The following is an 18,379-nucleotide window of genomic DNA, read 5'->3' as shown; positions in this document are numbered from 1 at the left end:
CCCTAATCTTATCTAAAGGAATATTGACAACTAATTGCTGCTAGATGAGGAACAGCTGACCCTCCTAAAACAAAGACCTCCTGATAGGCTGAATAGATTCACCAGAAGGGCAAGTAGGGGGAATGGCTGGGGGTGCTGACAACACAGAAGACAGTAGCAGGGATATCAAAGTGTAAGGGCTCTAGTGGGGGGAGGGAGCCTACGGAGTGTGCTACCTGGGAAGTGGGTCTATTAAAAAAAAATTCTTCAAAGCATAAAAATTTGCCCTTAATAACTAGTAGATGTGAAAAACATTATCACTGAAATCTACCTGACTTTATATCCATACTCAGATGCTGAGCTCAGAAAGTAACCATAACTAGTAATAATCAGATATATAGAGATTAGAAACGCATATGCATCTTAGTGTCAGTTGTATTAAAAATGAATTTTTCTGTATGAAACTGTATTTTAATAATGAAATGGAGATCTTTTACAAAGTTTAAAACCTCATTTAATTTTATGTCTTATACGGTTTATATGGAGTATAATACTGTATAACTGTATTAACTCAACTGTAAACCTAATAATTTACAGCCAATTTTGAAAGAGAAGCATCTTAGCTCTGGAAATTGTTATTGAATATGTCAATGCTGCTTTAAAGAAATGCCTCTTCTTATCTTTTGGTTATGAAATAATTAAAAAATAATAATTAGATGTGAAAAGCATTACCATTGAAATCTACCTGATGACTTTATATCCATGCTCAGATGCCAAGGAGCTCAGAAATTAACCAACTGTCACTAGTAATAATCAGATATATAGAGTTTAGAAACACATGTGCAAACATCTTAATGTCAATTGCATTGAAAATGAATTTTTCTGTTTAAGACATAAAATTAAATGAGGTTTTAACCTTTAAAACAGATCTCCATTTCATTATTAAAATACACAGTTTCATACAGAAAAATTCATACCTAAAAATTTACAGCCAATTTTGAAAAAGATGCATCTTAGCTCAGAAAATTGTTATTGAATATGTCAATGCTGTTGTAATGAAATGGTTCTTCTAAATATGTGGTTATTAAATAAATAATAAACTGGAAAAAAAACCCAGCTGTCTTAAACATACAAAAAACTAAAGGAAAACATGAAAAAAAGTAAATGAAATCAATTATTAACATTAGATTATCAAGAAAGGTAAAAAGGATGGAAAAAAGAATCAAATTCTGAAGCCAAAAAGCACAATAACTGAAATGTAGTATTTACTAGAGAAACTTAACAGTAGATTTGAGTAAGAAAAAGGACTAAGTTTGAAGAAAATCAGAATTAGGGCTGGAGAAATGGCTCAGCGGTTAAGAGTACTGGCTGCTCTTGCAGAAGACCTGAGTGTCTTTGCAACACCCACATGACAGCTAACAACCATCCATAACTCCAGTTCCAGGGGAATCTGATGCCCTCTTCTGACTTCTGCAGGCATTGCATAACATGGATGCACATACATACACACAGGCAAAACACTCATACAGAAAATAAGTAAAAAAATATTTTTAAAGAAAATCAAAATCGAGTCTATTAGGTAAACCAGTAGATCCCTTATGAGTTCCACAAATCCCTTATGATTTCCATAAGGAAAAGAGAGCAGAAAGATTATCTGAAGAAATGACCAAAAACGTCTCAGATTTAATGAAAGATATGAATCTACAAGTCCAGGATACCAGGGAAATCCCAAGATAAACTAGAACAGCTAATCTCAAAAATGGGAAAAATACTATTGTAAGGATGTGAAGAAAGTGAGCCCTTGAGCCTTACTGATAGACATATACAAAATCTGAAAGCAGGAATTCAACAGATACTTATACACCAATGTTCACAGCAGCACTATTTACAAAAGCTAAAAGGAGGAAACAACCCAACTTTCATTTAATAGAATAGATTAACAAAACATGGCATATGTAGAGCTGAACTCAAGTGTTGTGTGAGGTATCTAGAGAATAAAACAGACACAGGACAAATGATGTATTCCACGTGAGTTACTAGAATATACATATTCTACTCACAAAGACGAAGCAGAAGAGACATTACCAGGGGCTGGTGGGAAGAAGAATGGAGTGTTGCTGTTTTTATGAGTTTCTGTTTGTAATGATGAAAATATTCTGGAAACAGCCACTGATGAAATGATAGTTATACAACACTGTGAATGTACTAAATGCCACTGAATTATACATTTAAGAATAGATAAAACAGCCCAGTGTGGTAGCACATGCCTTTAATCCCAGCAGGAGGATTTCTGTGAGTTCCAGACCAGGTGGGGCTACAGAGAGATCCTATCTCAAAAAAGAATGCCCCCCCCAAAAAAAAGGGCTGGAGAGATGGCTCTGAAGAGCACTGGCTGCTTGTTCTTTCAGAGGACCAGATTCAGTTACCAGCTCCCATATAGTAGCTAACAATCATCCCTAACTCCAGTTCCAGGAGATCCAACATCCTTTTCTGACCTCCATGGGCACTGCCTCCATAGTAACCAGAAACAGGATTGCCTGTGGGGCACTTGGAGAGTCCAAGGAGTCTTTGAAAGCAGATTGAAGTAGGAAGAAGAATACCTACCGCCCCCCCTGTCCCCGGCTATTCTTTATGGGCCCAGCATGGAAAAAATTCTTGGCCATCGAACACTGAAACTGGAGCAAGAGCCTGCGTGATGGTCAGCACCATGGACAAGGACACTAACCCAGAAGGATGCTCCCTAAACCAGGCACCAGCCAGGGCCTGCACTCTCAAATCACCAATCAAGGGCACGTGTATCATTTTATTCCAAAAACGTGTAACACAAAGGGGAAGTGTGCTGCTTTAAGGAACAGTGATTAAAGAGATTGGAGAGATGGCTCAGCAGTTCCCAGCATCCACATTGACAGCTGACAATCATCCGCAGCTCCAGTTCAAGGGAATCTGATGTTTTCTTCTGGCCTCCACTGCATGCATGTAGTGCACTTATATACATGCAGACAAAACACTCATATACATAAAGTAAAAATAAATAAATAAAATTTTAAAGGAAAATTTTGCTGGGTCTGGTGGTGCACACCTTTAATCTCAATACTTGGGAATTAGAGGCAGGTGGATATGGATATCTGTGAGATTGGGGCCAGCCTGGTCCACATTTTCAGTTCCAGGCTAGCTGGGGCTACTGTCTCAAAAAAAAAAAAAAAAAAAAAAAAAAAAGATAAAACAGCCAGGAATAGTATGTACACCTTTCATCCCAGCACTAGGAGGCAGAGGCAGGTGATCTCTGTGAGATGGAGGCCAGCCTGGTCTACAAACCAAGTTCCAGGTCAGCTGGGGCTACAGGGAAACGCTGTCTCAAAACAAAACAAAAAAATAGATAAAACAGCCAGTTTTATCATGGGGCATGGAGTTAAATAATGTCTTTCAATTTTTTCTTCTTTGAAAATTCACAAGAACAGAAAATGTTTTTACAAACTTGACCTCTATATGAAAATAAATAACAACACCACACAATCACTTAGAAATTTTTCTTTTTATTTCAAAATGACCTATAGAACCATATCCAGATAAAGGTCCTATGAGGAGTCCATGAGTTATCGCTTGGTTTTGCTTCTAAGAAGTCAGTCAAAGCAAAAGTAAATCTCTTTGCTCAAACTGAGATGTCAGAAAAGGAATGCTGGAGGGTGATGAAACTCACTGAGTTACTTTCTACTGCCAAAAAGGCTTCATTTGCACTCCCCAAACACTGACTCTGATTTCTACTATATCAAGGTGTTTTGGGAGGGTTGTTTGTTTTTCCAAAAATCATCTTGACAATATAGAGACACAGTACTTTAAATCAATACTCCTTTCTTTGCAGTAAGGTCCAGCAAAGCTTTACTGTAAATCTCAAGCAAACCCACTAATGCCTATCTATGCTCAGGTAGTTTTGCTATGGAGACGGCTGGTCTCTTCTAAGCCTCTTCTCAGGATCCACACATCAGACACTCCTCTCTGTTCTCCAAAGAGCACACCATGGCTGCTGTGTTCCTCTCCTTCTCCTCTTCTTCCTTCAATGCCTTTTCCTTATCTTTCAGCTTTTCCTTATTTAGAGTGAACTGGATTGGATTAGCTGCAGGCCTTGTCCTTAAATAATACATCCCGGTCTTTAAACCCTACAAGGGAAATAAATACAATTATTAAGAAAAGCTTTGTGAGAACAATAGGCAATGAAGAATGTGTATTTAAAATGCATTCCCATATATGTTTAGTTAGAAAACAAACCCTTTAATCCCAGCATTAGGAGGTATTAGCAGATGGATATCTGTGAGACCAAGGCTGGCCTGGTCTATATTACAGTGAGCTCCAGGCCAGCTGTGGCTACAGGGAGATCCTACCTATAGACACACACACACATACACACACACACACACACACACAAAAGTGTGTTAAGGAGCTGGAGAGATGGCTCGGTTCAAGATCCACACAGCAGCTAACAACCATTCAGAACTCTAGTTCAAGGGGATCTAATGCCTTCTTTCTGTCCTCTGAGGGCATTGCACACACAGGTGTTTTAGATACAAACAAAACACCCATACACATAAAATAAAAATAAAAATAAAATAAAACAGGGCCAGAGAGATGGCTCAACAGTTAAGGGCACCCAGATTCAGTTCCCAACACCCACATGGTGGCTAACAACCATCTGCAACTCCAGTTCCAGGAGATCCAACACCCTCTTTGACCTCTGCAGGCCCTGTATGACATGAGTGCACTTACATACCTATGTGCAAGCCATACACTCATACACACACATTAAAAAAAAAAATAAATTTATAATTCTATATAAAAACCCATCACAGTCAAGACATGAAAATACAATCCAAGCCAGGCGTGGTGGCGCACACCTTTAATCCCAGCAATTGGGAGGCAGAGGCAGAAGGATCTCTGTGAGTTCAAGGCCAGCCTGGTCTACAGAGTGAGTTCCAGGACAGCTGCGACTACAGGGAGACCCTGTCTCAAAAAGACCAAAAAAAAAAAAAAAAAAAATACAATCCAGAATCAAAGGACTTTATATTTGGCAACAGTGTAATTTGGCTTTTCTACTGTAGGGAAACAGTAGATGTTTCTGATTAGTACACTGACATATGTGTAGTCATGCCCAAGGCAGCCTAAGAATAGACAGAGCAAAGAGAACAGTGAAAGACAATGGCAGTGGAAGAGAAAGATATTTAAGAAACAGTACACAGGAGCAACCAACACAACCTGGCAAGCAATTCATGGGCAATCAAGGAAGGCAGATCATAAATGACTCCAAGTTTTCCTAACAGAAAAGAAAATCCAAAGCAAGAACTTGATCTGGTATAAAAACTGTGGTTCAGTTTTAACACATGTGGACTTGAAGTGAGAATTTTTTGAAGGTGGCAATATGTAATAGATAGTTAAAAAGAAAGCATCCCAACCTAACCATTAAGTCCTCCTTAGTTTCCTCTACTAACCTGCTTCCAGCCATAAAAATGCATACTGGTGAGTTTGCCATAGTTAGGTTCAGCAATATGGATGTTTAGAGACTGGCTTTGATCAATGAAAGCACCTCTCTCGGCTGCCATTTTGAGAACAGTTTTCTGAGAGATTTCCCACACAGTCTTATAAAGTTGCTTCAGGTCATCAGGAATTTCTGGTATGCTCTGGAAAAGAAAAAACTAAGTGTTTAGTTTACTCCAATCAAAGACAGCAATATAACTAATAGAATAAATACACAAGGGTCTGGCCTTCCCACCAGACCTGACTCTACAATGCAGTCTCACATGACGGTCATGTCAGGTTTGTTCAAACTGCTTATCTCTTGCTTAGAAAGTCAACAAAATCTCATCTAACCAACCAAGTATATCTAATGTAGTGATTTAAGCATCCTTCTTGGTTTTAGACAAAACATTCATTGTTCTAGAGGTACTTAAGAAAGGAAAAAGTCAAAGCTAAGCAGCAACAAATGACCCTTGAGTTTTGCAGAAACACAAATAATCAGAAGTGTAATTTACAAGGATGTGATCAAAGCAAGCAATCAGATAACACCTTTAAATAATCTAGAACTCCACAAACTCCATTTGGAGACATAATACATCAAGTTTTCTTAGATCTAGAGTTCATTTGCATTAAAATATACAACTTGGCTAATGCTAGTTTCTGCACTGAAACAATAGAGGGCTGAGTTGTCAAGTAGACCAATGTTTAGCCAGAGCATCTATCCACAAAGAAATGGTTCTTGACTCAAACGCAAACACGTTATTGCTAAACATTTGTGACTATCTTATAGCCTGTCATTCTCATCTCTGCCACGGTTTTCAAGTTTGACTCTAATTTCAGTGGTCTCCAAATTCTGAGGCATTCTGCAAGCACCTAAGAAATCTACAGGTCTGGCTCCCACTCAGACATTCTGCTTTACCTAGCGAGGAGTGCAGCCCAAGCTTCAAGACTTCAAAAGCTCCCCAATCATGCAGAAAAATCAGGAACCACTGTTTCATTACAGAAACAAGAAGATGGGGCTGAGTAAGTATGTGCACAGTCTTAGCACAACAATGCAGACAGGAACGCAGCCACATGAACTGTTAAGACTCTGCATGGACACAATGAACAGCCATTTTTCTCCACACTGCCTGGGATAACGAGGGCAGCACCACAATGCTCAACTCAGCTTCTAAAGCACACACATTTCATTCTGTACCTGGATAGAGCCATTGCATGCAATAATCTGGTTTTTCATCTCTTCGTTCCACAAGCCCCGTTCAGTAAGATCTTTTAGTAGGTGAGGATTTACAATCTGAATGAAAAAGCAGGAAAGATGTGAAGAAAGAAATAACAATGACCTGAGACCTAGAGCTCAATAAGGTAACTGAGGAAAACTTAATATTAGATTCCTTGGTAAATTCTATTTTTTTTACAAAACCTATAGGACCATTTCACCACTTTCGCCATTTTCCTTTAAGATCTTGACATCTATTACTCAAGAAACTGTACTGTGGTAATCATTCTACAGTGTATATATGTATGTATCAGATTATCACATTGTCTGTCTTGGATAGCTACAATTTTTGTCAACTCTACTTCAATAAAACTGAAAAAGATTTTAATAAAAAAAAAAAGGGGGGGGGCTAGCAAGATGGCTCAATAAAGGCACTTACTGCTAAGCCTGACCACCCAGTTCAATCCCCAGAACCCACATGATGGAAAGACGTTCTGTCTCCCACAAGTTGCCCTCTGACGTCCACATGTATGCCATGGCACATGGGTCTCCCACACACATACATAAATGTTAAAAAATAATAAATAAATAAATAACAAAAACACTGAATAAATAAGTATGGCATTTACAAATATGAAAAGAACCAACACTGCCTAAGCTGGATACTTTTATATGGACTGGTTTTTTCTCTGTTTTTGTTTTTTAAGTGATCATACAGTAAATACTTAATAAAATAGTTAGAAATATAATCTCCCTATACCTCAAAAAAACCTATTTCAGGATATCTAGAAATTCGCCAAAAAAAAAAATTAGTAGTTCTCAATCCTAGCAGTACATAAGAATTATCTGGGAACTTAACAACACTGATCTCACCAACAGAAATTCTACTTGGTAACCATGCCTGAGAATCACATACCCCAAATCCCACCCACCTTTTTTTTTGTTTTTCAAGACAGTGTCTCACTGTAGCTCAGGCTAGCACTGACCTGGCCATATAACTGAGGATGACCTTGAATTCCTGATCTTCTTGCCTCTACCACCCAAGTGCTAGATTACAGGCATTCACCATTTCTTACCTAAAATACTTTAAAAAAAAAAAAAAAAAAGCCCCTGCTATGTAGTCTAGGCTGGTCTCACACTAGAGATCTTGCCTCAGTTTCCTAAGAGCTGGGTTTACAGGCATGAGCTAACCATGCCTGGGTAATACTTCTATATACATTTTAACATCCCACCTGAAGCAGGTGAGGTTGTAGCACACACACTATGATTGTACAGTAATTAAACACCATGCCAGGCATGTTGGCACATGCTTTTAATTAAGGAGGCAGAGGCAGGAGGAAGTTGGAGGCCAGTCTGGTCTATATAGTGAGACCTTTCCTCAAAAAACAAAACTAAAATAAAAAAATAAAATACCCTGTCAACACTTACATCAACAAGTTACTTTTAGCCAGGCATGGTGGTGCACACCTGTAATTCCAGCATTTGGAAGGTGGAGAAAGGAGGGTCAGTTCAAGGTCATCTTCAGCTACATGGTAAGACTGAGGCCAGCCTGGCTACTTGAGACTCTTGTCTCAAACAAAATTAGTAAGTTATTTTCCTTTTCAACGTCTAGTCACTTATTGTTTAAGCAGATATGTACTAAGTGTTTATTCTGTACTGAATTCACAGACCAGTATTAGAGACGAAGACAGTGCTCTGTATCAAAGTTTGTAAATTAAGAAAAAAGGGGCATACTAAATAAAAGTGAGCATTTACTCCCAACGCCAGCTTTGAAAAGATTTACAAATCTGTTTGTGAACTTCTTACCTGAAATTCTCCCGACAAAACTCTGCGAGTGTAGATGTTACTGGTGTAAGGTTCAATGGACTCATTATTCCCTAGAATCTGAGCAGTTGAGGCAGTAGGCATTGGGGCAATAAGTAAACTGTTTCTTATACCATACCTTCAAAAAAATAAGTGAAAATGCATTAGACAGTCATGCCAGAGCTAAAGTCTGCAGGAAGACAGCGACTTTATGTTGCCGAGGTATTTCAGATGCTTTATTCGTTAGTGTGGAAGCCTTATACAGACTCAACTAGGGATTGGTGGTGTTGAGACAACTCCAGGGTCTGCATATGCCAGCCAACTGCTCTACCACTGAGCTATACCTGCAGCTCAAAAGACTCAATTTTCAAATATTCCTCTTCAGTCTAACATATTACCCTCCAAAAGCTTTTCCAAAGTCTCTGACTTATTCCTATGCCAATCAACTGAAACAAAACCCATTTATAAGCCCAATGTGGTTAAGCAATGAATGAGTGAAAAACATTACTAAAAAACAGGCATACTGAGGAAAATTCTTTGTAAAAAAAAAAAAATTTGTTTCCATTTTATGTGAGTGCCTACATGCATATGTATGTACTACATGTGTACCTGATGCCCAGGAGGACAGAATAGGGCATCCTATTTGTAACTGCAATTACAAACAGTTATGAGCTGCCATGTGGGTGCTACGAACCATACCAATTCCTCTGCAAGAGCAAAAAGGATACTTAACTGCTGAGCCATCCCCCCAGCCCTAAAATTAAGTCTTCATGAGAAAAAGAACTGACCAACATAGGTGCTATGCTCCTAATATCAGGTCACTTCATATTGAAATGTATACCAGGGGCTGAGATGCTTCCACTGTGCCAAGCAATTTGCATGTTACTATATTTTCTTACTGTTTCCAAAAACAGCTGTGAGAGTTGCTTTAACCCCATTTAAAGAGGACATATCTTTGAGTTTCAGAAGTTACAATCACATACCTAACTCCTAAAGAACCACCCGTCTCTGACTTCAGTGCTGCTGTACATCTCTACTTACTTTGCAATCTTCTCCTTGAGAGGCTTCCAGTCCCACAAGTCTGTGGGAGTAACAGCCCACATGTCATACTGAAGAATCTAAGAAACATAACACCCAAGTTCAGGATATTACTCTAGGGCAATTTAAAATCTTGACAAAACAAAACAAAACAAAACCCCCACAAATGACTAGGGATGGGCTGAGCTTTAATCCCAGCACTCAAGAGGCAGAGACAGGTAGAGCCCTGGTTTGAATAGCGAGTTCCAAGGCCAGCCAGGGCTACAAAGACAGATCTTGTCTCCAAAAACTAAATCAAATCAAACCAAACAAATGGCCAATTGCCATATTCCCAAATCCCAGTAAATGCTGTCTTATAGTCAGCCCCTATAAGGAGTACAAGTCCAGAGATTTTCCTAGACAATGTTATGATGAGAAAACTGATTAAGATCTTCACCACACATCCCTGCTTAGTCTTCCCAGAGAAGCCATGTCATATTTACAAATGAGGAAATCTTGACATCCACGAAAACATGTTTTAAGAGACATATTTCCTTTATAATAAAAGTATTTCTTGAACCTTATCTTCATTTCCCGATCTGTTTATTTGGCTAAAAACATGAAATTTCAAACAGCTACACACTAAAGTTCTAAATATCAGAATGAATGTCAAAACTACAACTTGGGCTGGGCATTGTGGCACACACCTTTAATCCCAATACTTGGAAGGTAGAGGCAGATGGATCTCAGAGATCAAGGCCAGCTGGGGCTATAGGGAGACCTTGTCTCAAAAAAGACAAAAACAAGAAAAACCCTAAAACTTGATGTCAAGGAGAATCACACTGCTGATAATAAAGGCAACATGGAAGATGGATCCTCAGATTCCAATCCTGGTGCCACAGTCCATGGATAATCTACTGTTCTACTGGAGTGTGGACAGGGTCAGAAAGATGAAGGTCAGGCCCATGATAGTGGCAAAGATGCAGGATTCACATGTAAGTAGGGCTGTAAATCAGTTTTTATTTAAACATAAAGAAGAAACTGACATAACTGGTGGGGGGAGTCCTTAAAGAGCTGAAGTGACTGGAGTAGGTTCTTTGTAAAATAAAAGACCATCTCTCCCATTGGCCTTGAAGAACCAAGACATCACAGGTTCTAGAACTACAAGGAATCAAATTCTGCCAAAAGCCAGATGAGCTTCCACAAGGACCCTAAGCTTCAGATAAGACTGTGACCTTCTGAGGCCTAGATCAGCCAACCCTGGACTCCTAAACCCATGTTTAGGAGTAAGATAAACTGTAAGATAATGCATGTCCTAACCCCACATCCCTCTGAAGTTATTTTAGTAATGACCACTTATAGACACAAAGGATTAAAGCAGAATACCCATTTTACTCCAGAGGCCAAAGGCACTGAATGATTAATATGCCAAATTACTACGAACACAAACCCAATGACTAATACATCAAATTAACTCAGACTTGCACTCTCTACAGTCTAGTCCTTGCCTCTTCTAACTTCTATGGCTGCCAGCATCCCTGTGCTTACATCTGTATGGCTTCAATCTGTCTTCACATGCATCTCTTTCTTCTCTGTGTTGCTTGTAAAACAACTGTGCCTAGATTGAGAGCCCACTTGAATAATCCAGGCCTCAAGAATCCAGAACAATTCCATCTCAAGATCCTTAATTACATCTGTAAAGATCCTTTTACGAACCATAAATATTCTCAGGTTCCAGGAGGCGGACACATCCTTTAAGGAGTCATCACCTAGACCATTACCAGCACTCCCAGGCAAAATGAAATCCCACTGGTATACTTACCCCTCTGCTTACTGGAGAGCCCTCATAAGTTTCGTAGGGGCCATGCTCCTTGGCTAGGTCACAGCTGGCCTCCAGGGCTCCATAATAAATAGTTTCGAAGATCTGCTTATTCAATAATTGAGCTTCTTGACTCTCAAAAGGATATCTCATCAGGATAAAAGCATCTGCTAGACCTTGTACCCCAATTCCAATGGGCCGGTGGCGTTTATTTGATAAGTGTGCCTTTGTGCCGAAAGATTGGGAGGAAAAAAATATCATTAACACAAAAGGTAACATTCTGTATCAATGACATATCACCTCTTTATTTCAGTTTTTTCACACCAGTCTAATGACAATCATTTAAAATAGGAGCCAGGCGTGGTGGCACATGCCTGTAGTCCCAGCACTTGGGAGACAGAGGCAGGCGGATCTTTGTGAGTTCAAAGCCAGCCTGGTCTACATAATGAGTTCCAGGCCAGCTGGGGCTACAGGGAGACCCTGTCTCAAAAAGACCAAAAATAAATAAAATAGGCTTCGTAGATCATTAAAAACGCCCCCCATCTTGGATTTCAGTAATTACTAATAAGAGAAATCTATTCATACCTCTGGAATAGGATAGTAGTTTATATCAATGATTTTGTTCAGATTTCGGACAATTACTTTGGTGACTTCAGCCAGCTTCTTAAAGTCATATGTGTGTTCTGGTGTGACATACATATTCAGAGCCAGAGAAGCCAAGTTACAAACTGCAACCTGTGAGGCAAAGAAAGGAGTCAGAATCAGACAATTTTGATTTCTTCTCTCTGTGCCAATCAGACCATTGTAGCCTCCAGAACTATCAGGTGTGAAAATTTAAATATTTTCCCCCAGTGCTTCGTACTAAACTCAAGGAATTTACTAGTGCTTCCTAGGCAAGCCGCCTACCACAGAGCTAAACTCAACCACAATATTGTTTTTTATCTTTGGTGTCTTATCATTTATCAGTACATTCATAACCCACTGGTTCTGCCTCTTCATTATGCAGTCACAATAGCTTAGTTGTAAGGTAGGAGGAAAGAATTCTGTATTCACCATGCTGTTATATTACCAAATATATATGATACTATACTAAAATTGCTATGCACATCTAACTATTAGTAGTTGTGTCACGTCTAATATGGTAGCCACTAGTACTTCTAGATATTGAATTAAAACTACATAAAATTTAAAGTCAGTTTCTCAGTTGCAAGTCATATTTTGAGTGCTTGATAGCCATGAGATATATATAAAACATTTCCATCACTGCAGAAAGCTCTTCTAAAATATACATCCACTTTACCCTCACTGATATTATGACAACATAGGATCCAAAGTTATGGATTTCATTGTTGTTCAGTGTGTGTGTGTGTGTGCAAGTGAGCATATGCATACACACAAGCACATGCATGGCACAGTGCACATGTGGAAATAAGAGGATAACTGGCAATCAGTTCTCTTCTGCCACCTCGTGGGATCCAAGGCTCAAACTCAAGTCTTCAGGTCTATGCGCAAGCGCCTCTACCTGCTGAACCATCTTGCCGGGCCCCAAATTTATGGATTTTGAAAAAGCTCTTCAGATGATCTCCCCCACTATATTACAGTAGGTAGTGAGTTTCCAGGCAGGGACCATATCATTTATATTTATATTTTAGCACCAGCACATCTGGCATAGAATAAGTCTTAATAATGGTAAATAAATAAACCTTTTGTATTATGACTCTCCCAATCCAAAGACTCAACTCCTCTCACCTTGAAAGCTGAAATATTTCCTAACTGCACTCCCTGTTCTAGACAGGTTGCTAAATTCTTATTTTGAAAATACAGTTTAGATACAATAATCATGTAACTTGGACATGATTTTTTTTCAGTGCTGGAGACCAAACTCCCTTCACCCACTTCAAGTGAATTCAAGTGAGGGAGTCATATAACCACCTCTATTTTTTGTGTGTGTTTGTAGGCGTGCACATGTGCCATGACACATGCGTGGAGGTCAGAGGACAATTTGCAGGAGCTGGTTCTCTCCTTCTACCATGTGGGTTTGAGGGATCAAACTCAGATAGTCAGGTTGACACTAAGTTCCTTTGCCCACTGAGCCATCTCACCAAATTTGTTTTATGTCCTTTTTGCCAGCATATTTGTATGTACATCAGGCCTGATGCCCAAAGAGACCAGAAAAAGGGGAAAGATCCCCTGAAACTGGAGTGGCAGATGGTTGTGAGCCACCATGTGGCTGGTAGGAACCGAAGCCAGGTCCTCTACCAGAGCAGCAAGTACTCTTTACCACTGAACTCTCTCCAGCCCTCTTCTAAGACACTTTTCCTCCAGTGGTTTCTCCACCTACCTCATCTTTGCTGGTATACTCTACTATTTCTGTGCACAGGTTACTGCATTTGATGGTTCCCAGGTTCTGCTGGTTGCTCTTCCGGTTACAGGAATCTTTGTAGAGCATGTATGGGGTACCAGTCTCTGTCTGAGACTCGATGATGGCATACCAAAGCTGCTGAGCTTTCACAACTTTGCGGACGCGACCTTGCTTCTCGTAACTGAAAGGCAAAGTTACTATTTTTTCTTAATTGAATTTTCATGACTTTCATACAATAGTTTGATGGTATTTAGATCCCCTCCCCTATCTGTACCCCCTCATTGCCCCCCACCCAATTTAATGTATTCTCTTATATATGTAACATGGCCTATATAGTCTGATTTGTGTCCCCAAATGTCCTTCAGTGTAGATCCAGCCACAGGACCCACAGAGTCCCATCCCTATTAAGACACTGTCTTTCTCCCTCCCAGCAGACATCAATTGCCAAAGTTCCTTAGGTTGGGTTGGGATTTCTTACCCACTTCCCCATGTCTACCCTGGAATTTTGTCTAATTTGAGCTTGCATGGGACTTGTGCATGCTGTCACCATTACTGTGAGTTCATATGAGTGTCTGACAGTTTCCTTGTGGTCATCCACCCCCTCTGGCTCTTACAATCTTTCAGCCTCCTCTTTTGCAATGATCCCTGAGCCTTGGAAGGCAGAGGTTTGAATGCTTAAGCCTAAGTGACACATCCTCAGTGCAACCTCTACATATAGGATGAACTCATCTCTCAACTCTCACCAGAGACGTTTCCTTATTCAACAAATGGTGATTAACACAGAAACCCACAACTGGCCAATGTGCAGAGAGTAAGAGGCCATAAAGTGTTTATCCCTGAATAGGACAGCTATTTCAAATCTTCTAAGGCTAGTATTAGTTCAATATTTATATCCCAAGAAGAAGACGTTAAAATATAAAAATATTGAGCCAGGAGTTGTGGTGCATGCCTTTAATCCCTTTAATCCCAGCATTCAGGAGGCTGAGGCGGGCAGATCTGAGTTCAAAGGCAGCCTGATCTGCATAGCATGTTCCAGGTCAGTTGCAGCTACAGGGGGGTCCTGTCTCAAAAAAAAAACCACACCACAAAAAAATACATTAATTAAAAGAAAATTTTTTTTAATGTAAATTTTTAGTTTTTCTAAAGGGAAAAAAGGAATACGTATTTTTAAAAAAGGTTTATTTGACCTATTTGTGTATGTATGAGTCTATGTACGTATATGTGTGTGGGGGGGGGGGGTACACATGGCTATAGCCACAAAGCCAGAAAGAAAAAAAAATGTCATCACTCCAGCCACAGGAAAACCAGGCAGCTTTAGATTTCTTCAAATGGAATGACCCTTCTAAATCAGTAATACTTTTCAAAATAAAAAGAAACAAAAACTATCTTGAAAATCATGGCAGCCGCTTGTAGAACCCTCTGCCGTGCAGCCAGCATAACGCTTCCCCTTCCCTCTTTCAGCCTGGCCAAGTCCGGACATGCTTGCCCCGACACTCTGGGCTCTTTCTCTGAGGCCACCCCCTTCCCTTCTACCATGCAGCTGCTTGCTGACCACCACTGCAGAACCTGCCTACCTTCTTGGACCAACTTAGAAAGGCAAGACTTTCCTCCTATCCATCTTCCTCTTCCTGGCAGCTGCCAATACTTATATCTTGCCTGTCCTATATTTTTATTGTTGTTTTGGATATTTTCCTCAAACTAATAAAATTGTCCTCAAGCTTCAAAAAACACACAAATCTTAATATTGTGCTGCTTTTAATGAACTATCAGCATGTATGTTCTACTTACTTATGATGCCTATACACAATTTAAAGCATGATTGTTACCAAAGGTACTCTTGTACTGGGGCCGGGGAGATGGCTCAGTGGGTAAGGTTGCTTGTCACCAAGCTTGAAAACCTGAGTTTGATCCCTGGGACCCACATAGTAAAAGGAGAGAACTGACTCTTGAAAATTGTCCTCTGACCTCCACACACACTGTGGCACATTCGTGTATAAATAAAAATGCAACTTTTAAAAAATAAAAAATCACCAGACATGGTGGCATATACCTTTAATCTCAGCACTTGGAAGGCAGAGAGAGAGGCAGATCTCTGAGATGGAGGCCAGCCTGGTCGACATAGTGAGTTTCAGGCTAGCTGGGACTACAAGAAGATTGTCTCAAAACAAAAACAAACCCAAAAACCAAAAGTACTGTGCAAAATAACTATTCTACTCTTCGTCTTAGTTTCTATAAACGATTAATTTTTTAAAATCTAAGCACCTATTTATATGTCTCAAATTTTAAGAAGATAAACACCAATTTTGGTGAAAAAGTCAGGAAACAAATCTAACTCAAATCAAATTATTAACTGCATTCTCTCCTAGATATTTTTCTAAAGATTTCTAGAAACAAGCTAATGATTTAAGGATTTGTTTCTCTAGTGGTAGGGATCAAGCCCAGAGCCTGACAACATGGCAGGCAAGTGCTCTATGACAGCCTCATCCTCAGCCACCATAAATACCTCTGACACTTGGGTGCCCTAAGTAAGAGAAACCATGGTTCACATATTTGTAACTTTCTCATACCTTTCATATAACTTCTCAAATTCCTCTCCCCAAACCTCATCCAGACCAGGACATTCATTTGGACACATCAAAGACCAATCCTACAAAGAAGAAGAACCCCATGAGAAACTTCACACCAATCATAATCATTAAAACACGAGAAGGTGGCTCTCATAGGCTTTCATGAAAATTTGTTACAGAAATACTCATTTTGGGCTCAGGTCCAAAACTGTGGCTTTACCTGCTGGTATGACCTTCTAAATACTTAGGTCGGGAGGCATCTACTGCAGAGAACAGAATTCAAGGAGACATGCATAGCATCTCTTAACCTGCTCAGAATACCTCCTGTGGAATCACAAATGGGTGAGCTTTTTCTTATTTTAACTTCAAACAATGGAAGATGAAAGCTTCCAAGAACCACGTTGCTATCAGAAACAAGCATGCCATCTCTCTCACCTGATTGGTCTCCACTCGTTTCATGAAGAGATCTGGAATCCAGAGGGCAAAGAAAAGATCTCGGGCACGTTGCTCTTCCTTTCCTGTGTTCTTTTTTAAGTCAAGGAACTCAAAGATGTCTAAATGCCAAGGTTCCAGGTAAATAGCAAATGCCCCAGGGCGCTGTAGGCAAGTAAATCATTCTTTTTAGAATCAAAATGAAACAAAGAAACTTCATATTTTGAAAAGCACTATTATAATCTCCTTTCAGCTTCACGATGATCAATAGAATTAAGTGAAATAAATAAAAGCACTATTAAAATATAAACTACCAGTATTTTTCTTAAAATTTTATGTGTAGAACAGAACAATTGACAGGAAATTTGGGAACTGGAGATGGTTCACTGATTAACAACACTTGCTGCTCTTGCAGAGGACCCAAGTTCCATTCCCAGCACCCTTATCAGGCAGCTCACAACTGCCTATAAATCCAATTCCAGGGGATCCAACACCCTCTTCTGGTCTCTATGGTACATACACACACACACACAAACACACGCACGCACGCACGTATATATGTGTGAATATATGCACACATACCCATAAATAAATCTGGAACAAGTAAAGAGTAACTTGTACAAAGTGACAGTGAACTACAGGGAGAGCTTTCTCTTTAATTGCAGCCCAAACACCTTCACACCAAGACTTGTACATAAAGCCCAAGCAAAGTTGCTTTAACTTTGACAATATAACTTGTGCTCTCTCTCACTTAAGGTCAAAAAGGTGATCTGGCTGGGTGTGGAACTAGCCTGTAACTTCAGCCCTTGAGAGAGGCAGGAGGATCAGGAATTTAAAGCCATCCTCAGCTACACAGCCCGTTCACAGCCAAGGCTACATGAGATCATCTCAAACAAACAAAAAAATGGTGATCTGACTAATGGAGACTATAAAGTCCATTAGAGAAAAAAATCATAACTAGTAGATAATTAGCACACCTACATATTTATGAGAGACTTAACATAAACTATCCTGGTAATATTGGGTAAACTACACAATTCTCTCAACTGTACAGGAGTTTCATTGTTTGGGTTTTGTTGCTGTCAATTCTTAAGAAAAGCCAGAATGCAAAGTACAGCCCCAGTTCACAGTTAGGTGTTATAACTAGGTCCTGTAATCCTACTACTTGGGAAGTGGAGACAAGAGAATCAGGATTTCAAGCCAGCTGCAGCTATATAGCAAGCTCAAAGGTAGCTTTGTTTAAAAAAGGGGACTAATAAGACATCTTAGCAGGTAAAGGTGCTTGCTGCCAAACCTGAGAACATGAGTTCAATCCCTAGAACTCACATGGTAGAAGAGAACCAACTTCTACAAACTGTCCTCTGCCTTTCACTCAAGTGCTATGACATGCTTACATGTGTGCACTCATACTATAAATAAATGTCATTTTAAAACTTTAAATTAACTTTTATTTTTATGTGCATGTGTGTTTTGGCTACAAGTACGTACATGCATCCATGTCATGCAATGCCTACAGAGACCAGAAGAGGGTGTCAGATTCCTTGGAACTGGGGTTACGGATGTGTGTTAGCTGCCATGTGGGTGCTAGGAACTGAAACTAGATCCTCTGCAAGAGCAGCCAGTGCTCTTAACCACTAAGCCAGCTCTCCAGCACTAAAAAAAAAAAAAAAAAAAAACTTTTT

At 39.6% G+C, this 18,379-nt stretch overlaps 1 protein-coding gene across 1 annotated transcript in view; it reads right to left on the bottom strand.

Moving 5' to 3' along the window:
- Positions 1-3,492: 3,492 nt before the first annotated feature.
- Rrm1 (ribonucleotide reductase catalytic subunit M1) overlaps positions 3,493-18,379 on the bottom strand; it is a 33,132-nt gene continuing 18,245 nt past the window's right edge. Inside the window, exons 10-19 of the mRNA XM_008854108.2 lie at positions 16,701-16,862; positions 16,266-16,345; positions 13,678-13,879; positions 11,922-12,071; positions 11,340-11,561; positions 9,542-9,618; positions 8,504-8,639; positions 6,680-6,775; positions 5,457-5,645; positions 3,493-4,133 (exon numbers count right to left, since the gene is read on the bottom strand). Of these exons, the coding sequence (XP_008852330.1) occupies positions 3,945-4,133; positions 5,457-5,645; positions 6,680-6,775; positions 8,504-8,639; positions 9,542-9,618; positions 11,340-11,561; positions 11,922-12,071; positions 13,678-13,879; positions 16,266-16,345; positions 16,701-16,862 (1,503 nt within the window). The 3' untranslated portion in view covers positions 3,493-3,944. The remainder of the gene's footprint in view (positions 4,134-5,456; positions 5,646-6,679; positions 6,776-8,503; positions 8,640-9,541; positions 9,619-11,339; positions 11,562-11,921; positions 12,072-13,677; positions 13,880-16,265; positions 16,346-16,700; positions 16,863-18,379) is intronic.

Source organism: Nannospalax galili, unplaced genomic scaffold, assembly GCF_000622305.1.
Source record: "Nannospalax galili isolate Female #2095 unplaced genomic scaffold, S.galili_v1.0 scaffold1387, whole genome shotgun sequence".
NCBI lineage: Eukaryota > Metazoa > Chordata > Mammalia > Rodentia > Spalacidae > Nannospalax > Nannospalax galili.
The sequence above is the reverse complement of the archived record's forward strand: the minus strand, read 5'-3'. Positions and strand labels throughout refer to the sequence as shown.